Source organism: Corvus brachyrhynchos, unplaced genomic scaffold (assembly GCF_000691975.1).
Source record: "Corvus brachyrhynchos isolate BGI_N302 unplaced genomic scaffold, ASM69197v1 scaffold781, whole genome shotgun sequence".
NCBI lineage: Eukaryota > Metazoa > Chordata > Aves > Passeriformes > Corvidae > Corvus > Corvus brachyrhynchos.
Genome location: NW_008235988.1, coordinates 32,975 through 44,668, shown reverse-complemented (window position 1 = coordinate 44,668; position 11,694 = coordinate 32,975). Strand labels below are relative to the sequence as shown.

The 11,694-nt window shown below is 46.5% G+C and overlaps 1 protein-coding gene across 1 annotated transcript in view; it reads left to right on the top strand.

Annotated features, from left to right (window-relative positions):
* Positions 1-11,694, top strand: part of LOC103613937 (transitional endoplasmic reticulum ATPase) — a gene marked incomplete at its 5' end in the record, with an annotated part of 34,834 nt that overhangs the window by 17,208 nt on the left and 5,932 nt on the right. Inside the window, one exon of the mRNA XM_008631803.2 lies at positions 10,141-10,353. Coding sequence (XP_008630025.1) covers positions 10,141-10,353 — 213 coding nt within the window. The remainder of the gene's footprint in view (positions 1-10,140; positions 10,354-11,694) is intronic.

Genomic DNA, 11,694 nt, shown 5'->3' with positions numbered 1-11,694 from the left:
ACTGTAGAAACAACCCGTCTGTGAATAAAAGAATCTACTTTTCAATCTAACTTCTGGCATTAAAATCATCACCTATCTCTGATCGTGTTGGAAGGATAAATGCTTACATCAGACATCTTGACTGTCTTTGGAGGGCAGAGAAAATAGGTTAGATAATGAGCTAGCTGTTATTTGCTTTTGCAGGGCAGATTGAAGTTGGGGTTAAATGTGCTGGAAAACTACCTGAACTGGTACTTAGTTCATAGGCTTTACAATTTAGCTGTGATGCTTTTTAAACCAGTGCCCATTTAAAAACACCAGTGGCACTGAGCAGGCAGACTCTTGTGTTTAACCCACCAGAAATCAAAATTATTTGGGTTGGAAGGGACCTCAAACATCATTCCAACCCCCCTGCCATGGTGTAGTGGGTTGACCCTGGCTGGATGCCAGGCACCCACCAAAGCCGCTCTCTCACTTCCCTCCACAGCTGGACAGAGGAGAGAAAATTTAACAAAGGGTTCATGAGTTGAGATAAGGACTGGGAGAGATCACTCATCAAATACCATCGTGGGCAAAACAGGCTCTAATTAGAGTATGAATTGAATTTATTACTAACAAAATCAGAGCAGGACAATGAGAAGTAAAATAAACCCTTAAAAAACCACCTTCCCCCCACCTCTCCCTCCTTTCCAGCTCTACCTCCTACCCCAGCAGTGCAAGGAGACAGGGAATGGGGGTTTTGGTCAGTCCATTACCCATGGTTTCTTCCACTGTTCATGGAGAGGTGTCGTTCCCTTGCTGCACCGTGGGGTCCCTCGCCACGGGAGACAGTTCTCCATGAACTTCTTCAACATGAGTCCATCCCATGGGCAACAGTTCTCCTCAAACTGCTGTAGCATGGGTCACTCTTGCATGAGGTGCAGTCTTTCAAGGACAGGCTGCTCCAGCAAGGACTCCTCTCTCCATGGGTCTCCCATGGGGTCACAGCCTCCTCTCAGGCATCCACCTGCTCTGGCATGGGTGTCCTCCATGGGCTGCAGGTGGATCTCTGCATCCCCATTGATCTCCATGGGCTGCAGGGGGACAGCCTGTTTCACCATGGTCTTCACCCACAGGATGCAGAGGAATCTCAGCTCTGGTGCCTGGAGCACCTCTTCCCCCTCCTTCTCCACTGACCTTGGTGTCTGCAGAGTTGTTCTTCTCACATATTCTCACCCTGCTCTTCTCTGGCTGCAATTACATCTGCGCAATAGCTTTACTTTCTTCTTAAATATGTTATCATGGAGGTGTTACCACCATTTCTAATTGGGCCGGCCTTGACCAGCAGTGTGTCCCTCTTCAGAGCCACCAGGGATTGGGTCTGCCAGACATGGAGCAGCTTTTCCCAGAAGCCACCCCTGTAGCCCCCCTGCTACCAAAACCGGGCCATGCAAACCCAATACATGTGGGCAGGGACACCTTCCACTAGACCAGGTTGCTCAGAGCCCTATCCTGCCTGGCCTTGGATACTTCCAGGGATGGGACATCCACAACTTCTCTCGGCAACCTATGCCAGTGCCTCACCACCCTCACAGTAAAGAATTTTTTCCCAATATCCAATCTAAATCTACCCTCCTTCAGTGTGAAGCCATTCCCCCTTGTCTTATCACTACATGTACTTGTAAGAAGTCCCTCTCTGGCTTTCTTGTAGGCACCCTTTAGGTACCGGAAGGCTGCTCTACGATCTCCCCATAACCTTTTCCAGGCTGAACAGCCCCAACTCTCTCAGCCTCTCTTCATAGGAGAGGTGCTCCAGCCCTCTGATCAGCTCCCTGCTGGGCTTGCATCCAGCAGGTCTACATCCTTCTTATTTTGAGGGCCCTAGAACTGGATGCAGTACTCCAGGTAGGGTCACACAAGAGCAGAGCAAGGGGGCAGAGTCGCAGAATGGTTGAGATTGGAAGAGACTGCAGTGGATCATTAGGTCCAACCCCCCTGCTCAAGCAGGGTTATGCCAGAGCACATGGCACAGAATTGCATCCAGATGGTTCTTGAATATCTCCAGTGAGGAAGACTCCACAACCTCTCTGGCCAATCTGTTCCAGGTAGGGTCACACAAGAGCAGAGCAAGGGGGCAGAGTCGCAGAATGGTTGAGATTGGAAGAGACTGCAGTGGATCATTAGGTCCAACCCCCCTGCTCAAGCAGGGTTATGCCAGAGCACATGGCACAGAATTGCATCCAGATGGTTCTTGAATATCTCCAGTGAGGAAGACTCCACAACCTCTCTGGCCAATCTGTTCCAATGCTCAGTCACCTGCACAGTAAAGAAGTTCTTCCTCATGTTCAGGTGAAACTTCCTGTGCATCAGTTTCTGCCCGTTGCCTCTCGTCCTATTGCTTGGCACCACTGAGAAGAGCCTGGTCCATCCTCTTGATGATCCTCTCTTCAGATACAGATACACATGGATGAGGTCCCCTCTCAGTTGTCTCTTGAGGCTGAACAGGCCCAGCTCCTTCAGCCTTCCCTCATAAGAGAGATGCTCCAGTCCCTTAATCATCTTTGTTACCCTCCACTGGACCCGCTCCAGAAGCTTCATGACTCTCTTGTACTGAGGAGCCCAGAATGGGACACAGCACTCCAGATGCAGCCTCACCAGGGCTGAGTAGAAAGGCAGGACCACCTCGACCTATTGGCAATGCTTTTCCTAATGCACCCCAGGATCCCATTGGCCTTCTTGGCCACAAGGGCACTGCTGGCTCATGGACAGCTTGTTGTCTGCCAGGATCCCCAGGTCCTTCTCTGCAGAGCTGCGCTGCTTTCCAGCAGGTCCCCCCCAGCCTGTACCGGTGCCTGAGGTTATTCTTCCCCAGGTGAAGGCCCCTGTGTTTGCCTTTGTTGAACTTCAGACAGTTCTTCTCTGTCCATCTCTCCAACCTGTTGTGATGCCTTAGGTTTTAACTTTTATATTTTTCAAATCCTGTACTGCCTAGTGTGTAACTCTGAAGTTTCGTGTGGCCTGTTAACTACTGTTCTCTCATGCTGGTTAGACATAACAAAGCCTCTCTAGGTTTGCTCTTCAAGGGCACCTTGATTGTCCCAGGTCCCAAAATGTGTAAACTAAAAGCCTTTGAAGAGGAGGGGCAAACTTGGGGTAATTACATCATTAACTAAAGTTATAATTGGAGAATTAACCCTGATATGCAAATGGGCCAAACTTATAAAAATGTGAAGAATCCATGACCCAGCATTCATCTTGGGTGGAGCCCCTTGTAGCCTTTTGACTGCCCAGGGTGTACCTTTGAAGGCTCTTCAAATAAATACCTACTTTTATTCTCTTATTCTTGTTTAGCCTCTGTTTTCAGGTAGCCTCTCCAGGCATCAGTCAAGGTCCTTCTGAATGCCTGCACAGCACTCTGGAGTATCGGCCACTCCTCCCAGCTTTGTGTTGTCAGCGAACTTGCTAAGGAGGCATCTACCCCTTCATCCAAGTTATTGGTGAACAATTTAAACAATACTGGGCCCAGTATTGAACCTTGGGGGATGCCACTAGTGACAGGCCTCCAACTAGACCCTGTGCCCCTGATTATGACCCTCTGGGATCTGCCATTTAGCCAGTTCTCCATGCACCTCTCTGTCCACTCATCCAGTCCACACTTCCTGAGTTTGCCTATGAGGATGCTGTGAGAGACAGTGCTGAAAGCCTTGCTGAAGTCCAGGTAGACAATATCCACTGCTCTCCCCTCATCCATCCATGTAGTTGTTTCATTGTAGAAGGCAATCAGGTCAGTCAAGCATGATTTCCTTTTAGTGAATCCATGCTGACTACTCCTGATCACCTTCTTGTCATCCACGTGGATAGAGATGGCCTCCAGAATGAGGCACTCCATCACCTTTCCAGGGATTGAGGTGAGGTGGACTGGCTTGTAGTTCCCTGGGTCCTCCTTCTTTCCCCTTTTGAAGACCAGGGTGACATTTGCTTTCTTCTAGTCCTCAGGCATCTCTCCTGATCACCACGACCTTTCAAAGATGATCGTGAGTGGCCTCATTATGGTGTCCATCAGCTCTCTTAGCACTCGTGGATACATCCTGTCAGGGCCCATGGACTTGTGGATGTCAAGTTTGTTTAGGTGTTCTCTGACCCAACCCTCCTTGACCAAGGGAAAGTTGTCCTTCCAACATTCCTTTACCCTGGTCTCCTGGGTCAGAGATCCCTGAGGGCTGGTATTGTCAGTGAAGACTGATGCAAAGAAGATGTTCAGTAACTCTGCCTTCTCTGCTTCCTCTGTCACCAGGGTCCCCTCTCCATTTACTAATGGTCCCACATTATCCTTAGTTTTCCTTTTGTTACTGATGTATTGGAAGAAGCCCTTCTTGTTGTCCTTAACATCCTTGGCCAGCTTTACTTCCAGGTGGGCATTGGCCTTCCTTGTTGTCGGTGATTGAATCACGGACCCAGACCGGCAGGGAATCTGAATCGTTTATTCAAAGGAATGAGCTGGTTTTATACACTTTTCCAAGGCACAGTATTTCCTTATATGGTGTGACCTATCCTGTGTTGCCACATCAGCAACACACTTCCTAAATGTCCTTTTATGGGATGATCATTCGCTGTTCATGCATCTGTCAGCTCCCGGTAGGGGTCTGCCGTGTGACACCTCCTCCCCCCAGGGTCTGATGGAGACAAGCCTCTCTGTGCTGCCATGTGCTCCTTTGTTCTGCCATGTGCCTCTGCAGGCAGGTTTTACAGCTCACAACCCAATTCTCTCTTATAATTCCCCATACCTTGTCTCGTTTCTACTTACTCTGACAACCTCTTTATATTCATTCCAAGTGGCCTGACCCTGCTTCCATCTCCTATGTGTTTCCTGCTTTTGCTTGGGTCCCCCTTTGCCTGATTTCTTGCTCATTGGGATGTACCATTCTTGAGCTGGGAGGAAGTGGTGCTTGAATATTGACCAAGTCTCTTGGACTCCTCTGCAGGACTTATTCCCATGGGACTCTTCCAAGAAGATCCCTGAAGAGGCTAAAGTTAGCTCTCCTGAAGTCCATGGTTACAATCTTACTTGCTGCCCTGCTTCCTCCTCACCCAATACTGAACTCCACAATCTCATGGTCACTACAGCCAAGGCTGCCCCCAACCTTTACATCTCCAAAAAGGCCTTCCCTGTTTGTTAGTATGAGGTCAAGCAGCGCATCATTCTGTTACCAAAAATTTGGTAAAATAAAAAACTCCTTAACACCAATGTAGCATTAAGAAGCAGGCGTTCTTTATTTGGCCGGATGCATGAGGGGATAGCTCCTCCTAAAGTTGTGCATGCTGAATACAGGAAAGTTTCTGTTTATATACTGTATTTTACATACATATTCATTGATTGTCCCAGAATAAACATGCATACGATAATAATTGCCCTGAAACCATTAACATATTTTCTTTCTCCTTTATGCATGTGTTCTTCTGTCCTGGGGGTCTCTTTGGTGGTCCCTAGTGGTTGGGGACCCCAATGTAACACCTGACCTGGTCGAGTTGTCAAGGCACTGGGGCTGGTGAACTTCCAGTTCTCCTTCTTACACAATGGGCATTGTGCAGTTCCGTAGGCCAGTGGGTTTTGGAGAACAAGCATTGTGTTAGCTCACCAGGTGTAGACAATTTATCATCTGGTAACATTCCCCCTTTTGAGGCTTGTGAAGCTTATCTTTTCAAGCCTTTATAAGCCTCACTTTGATTTTTAATAACATCATATAAGTTCCTTGTGTTGCATTAGCAATCATGTTTTTTATGCAACTTAAAGCAAGCATCATAATCACAATTATTACTATGATAACAATTATGCTTTGCAAAAGTGAGACCAACCAACCAGAGAAAATCCAAATCCTTTAAATATTTTATTTAACCAGTTACTTTCTAATTTTGTTCTTAATTCTCTGCTAGATGCAGCAACTGATTTTATCCTCTCTATCTGATCATCCAATTTAGCAGTCACATTCAGAATGTGCACACAATTATTGTTGTTTAAATTCAAGTATCCACATACTCCATGTAGTAGCAACAGATCTAAAGCAAATCTGTTTTGTAAGGTCATTTTAGTCTTGCCTTGCAATTGTTCATTTATTTCAGCAAACCCCAATTGAGTTGTATTTGCTAAAGCTTCCATTTGCAGAGTCAATTTATGTATAGCTAGTCTGTTCCTAAAGGTAAATGTTTGAGGAGTAAAGATGGATTTTTATATCCATTCCACTATAGTTTTCGTATCCTTCTCACATGTGTTCCCAGATTTTTGTCAAATTGCTGACTAAAGTTCCCCACAAAACTGGATTTTCTGCAAAGGTTGGTATTGGCAAACAAGCTGTTATAGAAGTTACATTCTGTAATCTGACTTTAGAACCGTATTACCCTTCTCAGAATTTAAGATCATAATTTCTATTATTATTATAAATATGCAATTATTTATCTTTATCTAGGTCCAATAAATAGTATCCCCCTAGAAAATCATATTCTATACCTGAAACTATAGGATATATATAAAAAAAACCTCCATGGTGTTAGTCAGTCTTGTTTCTGCTGTGTTTAATGTGTGGTTGTTGGTTTTACCCGCATGTGATGAACCCAGGGTTCAATTCCTTTTACCTTGAGCACAGTGTAGGTTACCAGGAGGACTGGATACAGTCCCTTCCACTTCTCCTGGATTGGTCCAAAATTCCAGGTTCTGATGCACACTGTATTTCCTGGTTGGAAAGGATGTACAGGCGAGCCTAGCCCCAATGATCTATTGCCAATGATGTACCTTTTAAAACTTAAAAGAGTTAGTTCCAGTGCTATTAAATATTAATTTCAGCAAAACTTTTGAGACTTCTCTAGCCTTGTTGGTGCAACATGGGAAAGCTTCTGGCCATCCAGAAAAAGCATCTACCAATACCAAAATGTACTGGTCCCCATTCTGCCTGGGCAGTTCTGCACAATCAGTTTGCCAATAATCACCTAGTGAATTCTCCTATTTTACTACCCCGGAGGCAGCTTTCTTCCATCCTTGGGAGTATTTTGCAAAATAAATCACACATTTTTCAACAATTGGTCTATTAATTTTTGTCATCTTTGTGCTTACTATATTTCTTTGTAAACTAATTACCATATTCTCTATTTCCTAGTGTGTTTCCTGATGTTTTAGTTCTGTTATACATTAATTGTAGAGGTACAATTACCTGCCCACATGAGGTTACCAATCACCTGCTGGGATTTCCCGTAGCTTCTAATGATGGGGCTAACTGCCTGTCCTGATTACTATAATTTGAGTTTTGTTCCCAGACATTCAGCTTTTTGCTAGGTATTAGTGCAGGGATTCCTTTTTCAGCAACCTCTTTAGTTGTTTTGTCAGCTAATTGATTCCCTGTGTTAACTGAGGAGTCTCCAAACTGATGGGTTTTACAAGGGCATCATGGCCACTTCTTCCGGCTTTTGCACACTTTGTAGTAGTTGACTGATTTCTTCTTTGTACCTAATAGGAGCCCCTCTGTGCCGATAACAGTTCCTTTTTCTTCCATATGGTTTCATAGGTGTGTATTATTCCAAAAACATATTTTAAATCAGTTCATATGTTTGCCCTTTTTCCTTCAGTGATTTCTAGCACTCGTAAGGTCATTGATTCTGCTTTTTGTGCTGATATGTTAAAAGGTAAAGCCTGGGCTTCTATTACCTGGGTCGAGGTTCCCTCTGCATACCCAGCTGCCCATTTTTCGTTTCATACCATGCAGCTCCCACCGGTGTATAGGTCCAGTTCTGGGTCCTGGATGGGATTGCTCTTGAGATCCGGTTTGCCAGAACACACTTGTCCAATGGCTACCAGGCAGTCATGGTACAAAGGTCTCTGGGCTTCTTCTGAAGCCTGGAGAAACATGGCTGGGTTTAAAGTAGTCATTACCTTAAGCAGCTCAACATTGTCTTGCTCCAATAGGGCAACCTGGTATTTCAGCATCCTGCTGGTGATATCCAATATCCTCCTTTTTGTTCCAAACCAGCTATTACCATGTGGGACATATCAGCTTTTGTGTTTCTCTGCAGCTACCACCACTCTCAGGTATCTGGGTCATCCTTTACTCACATTGTCCAATTGTTTGGACAGGCTGCCTCTATGACCCCAAATGCTACACCAGTCCCCCTAGTGCCAGGTGCATCCTTTCATGCCCAAATAACTCAAATGGTTTGGTTTGAATGTGAGAGTCCCAATGCAGGGGTTGTCATTAAGGTTCTTTTAGGGCTTCAAAGGCCCTCTGACTCTCAGGAGTCCATACTAAGTGTTTTTCGGTGGAGGATCATACAAGGGTTTTGCCAGTACCCCATAATTGTCAATCCATAACTGACACCATCCAGCCATACCTAAGAAGGCTCGTAGTCCTTGGCTCCGGAGTCTGACAAACAGCTTCTTTTCAGCTGCTTTCCAAGCTTCTTTTTCCCTGCAAGATCTCAAAACTACAATATATTACTGCTTTGCTTGAAGCCTTACCCAGCTCCTCTTTGGCTTGGAGGGCACCAAACCTGTTTGTTAATGGCAAGTCTTCAGGAGGAACAAGAGCATTCCTCCTTGTACAGAGTGGTTAGTTTCCAGCCTTCTTTTGACTTTTGATTTCTTGAGACATGGTGCAGAGCCTGCGTGCATCTCTGATGTAGAGGGGGGCTGAGGCTCCTGAGTCTGTAGGGTCTCTGACAATATCCTATCTCTTTCTCATCTTCATGAATGCTGTGCAGTCTGCTTACTTCCTCACGTAACTCTTTGACCTGGTGACATAGGTCTTTGACAGGGACACACCTGCAGAGGAGATGACTCAGCCTCAGCTTCCCAGACAGGCATCAGGCACTCCTTACAACCAGAGGCCTGCAGAGCTACATCTACTATCAGAAGGTCTATCACTGGTGCAGCAACTCCAACAGCCACTGGGGAATGAGCTCTATGGTGTGTCATCACCATAACATTGGGAGCTCACGCTACTAAGACTGAGAAAGAAGGGGCTTCCTTTGCCCCTTGGCATTAACTGCTGCTCCTATTTGCTGCTCTCTGGTACTGCTGCTATGTTGGCCCTCCTATAGCGAGGAGCCCTTCCTTGTCAACTGCAGTGCAAACTGCTGCGTCCCACCTTGGCTGACATGCCATGGCCCGTTTGCCCCTTCTGTTTGCTGTGGTGCTGGTCACTTGTGCTCCCTGGGGGCTCCTGCACCTGAGCTGTTCACCTCTTATGAGTGACAGTTAGACTGAGCTTAAATCAGCTGCCATCACTCCTGGCCCTGCCCATGCTGAGTCAGCTGCTCTTGTGCAAGCTCCACATGGGTCTTGATGCTCTCCTGGGGTTACCTTGGCTTTAGAAAACTCACTGTTTGCTGCAATCTCCTGCTCTGCTTCAGGATATTTCTGCACAAGAGCTGTTTGCTCCCTCAACCTGCTAGCCGTGCTTTGATGCAGCCCAGGACACAGTTGGTTTCTGGGCTGTGAGTGTAGATTGCCGGCTCATGTTGAGCTTCTCATCAACCACCACCCCCGAGTCCTTCTCAGCAGGGCCTGCTCTCAATCTATTCTCTGCCCAGCCTGTACTTGTGCTTGGGATTGCCCCGACCCAGGTGCAGGACCTTGCACTTGGCCTTGTTGAACTTCATGAGGTTTGCATAGACCCACCTCTCAAGCCTGTACAGGTCCCTCTGGATGCCATTCCTTCCCTCCAGTGTGTTGACCGCACCACACAGCTCAGTATCATTGGCAAACTTGCTGAGGGTACACTCGATCCCACTGTCCATGTCACTGACACAGATGTTAAATAGTGCTGGTCCCAACACTGATCCCTGAGGACACTGCTTTTCACTGGTCTCCACTTGGACATTGAGCTGTTGACCACACTCTTTGAGTGTGACCATCCAGCCAATTCTTTATCCACTGAGTGGTCCACCCATCAAATCCCCATCTTTCTAGTTTAGAGACCAGGATGTCATGCGGGACAGTGTCAAATGCTTTGCACAAGTCATCTCAGGTAGTGCTTCTGGTAGGAGCAGAAACAAAACTGGTCTAGTGGAAGGCGTCCCTGCCCATGGACTAGATGATTTTTGAAGGTCCCTTCCAACCCAAAAAATTATGTGATTCTAAGATATAGTCCTGTTCTGGCTCATCATGAGAGGTTTTTATTTGTTTGTTTTGTTCTCTTTCAGTATCCTGTGGAACACCCAGACAAATTCCTCAAATTTGGCATGACCCCATCAAAAGGGGTTCTGTTCTATGGGCCACCTGGTTGTGGTAAGACACTCCTGGCCAAAGCCATTGCTAATGAATGCCAGGCAAACTTCATTTCCATTAAGGGGCCGGAATTGCTCACCATGTGGTTTGGTGAGTCTGAAGCCAACGTGCGCGAGATCTTTGACAAAGTAAGTGTTTCTTCTACTCCTTGTGCTATGTTTGTGCTGAGGTATTCCCAAACCCTCTACTGCACCTGCCTTACTGGCCTGGTTCTTGTTTGTGTTTTGTTTTCCCTGATTGCACTAAGAGCAGAGGCCGCTTTTCTGATGTTAGGGTATGAATTATCTTTGGCAGTATAGGTATTTAGATGGCTTTCTCCTACTGCAATTTGTATCTGTTGTTACAGGATTATAAATGCCCCAGTGTCTTAGCAGTGAGGCTAGCATTAGGATGGCATAGATGTTCTCTGCATCCCTGAAAACTTATTTCAACACCTCATTAGCCATCACCTTCTACAGATTTTTAAAGCATGCTACGGGTTCTTTTTCTGCAGTTGGACTAAATGATCATTGTAGGTCACTTCAAACTGAAATTATTCTATTCTATTCTTGCAATATATATGGCTTGCAAAGGAGCTCACTTCCACTGCCCAGTTTCCCCATAGATAGTGTGACCTCCTGTCCCAGGAGGTTATCTGCGTGGATTATCTTGGGAATCCTCACTCCTGTGGTCAGGGAAGGTGCTGAAAGAGCAAAGTTGGAAAGAGAGTGAGAGAGAAAAATTTAGATTGAGAGGGAACCTCAGAGGCTATCTGGTCCAGCTGTCTGTCCAGAGCAGGGAGGTAGCTTGGAAATTCAATCAGATTGCTCAGGGCTGTCTTGGTTTGAAAGACAGGTGTCTACCAAGGAAGGTGGGAACCTCCCTTGGAATGGAAAATATGACCCACTTCCCTCCGAATTATTATAACTTTGAAATTAAGGGGCTTTCAGGCAAAGATATGAGAAAAAGGATAACAGTTCTTTACTAGTATGTATAACAAGGCAAACAAACACACAAAGGCCAGCAACAACAAACAAATCCAGAAACTCAGTAACAGCCTTCTCTCGTCTGTCAAGCACTTTCCCCTTTGGTGTAGTTACGGTCACAGCCGGCAGGGGCACTGTTGACTCCCAGCCAGGCAGGGCAGGTGCGATAATTCCCCTGCGGCTGCAGGGGGTGCTGTGGCGCGAGCTCAGCTGTCTCTCTCACGTGGGTAATGGCGGGCACAGCTGGCGGAAGAGATGGAAAAGGGATTTCTTTTACAAACTCACGCGAGGGCAGTCAGTCCCGGTGCCACTCCGGATAGCGAAATGAGCTGTAGCAGGAACCTTGGAAGCAGCAAGCTGGAACAGCAGAAGCGAGCAGACCCGGGGTAGCAAACAAAATGTATCAGAAACTCTGCAGTTGTAGCAGGAGCCGCGGGGGGGACACGTAGGCACGGTGCTGGGGTACAGTGTAGCGAAAAACCCAGAGCAGTGGCAGGAAAACGG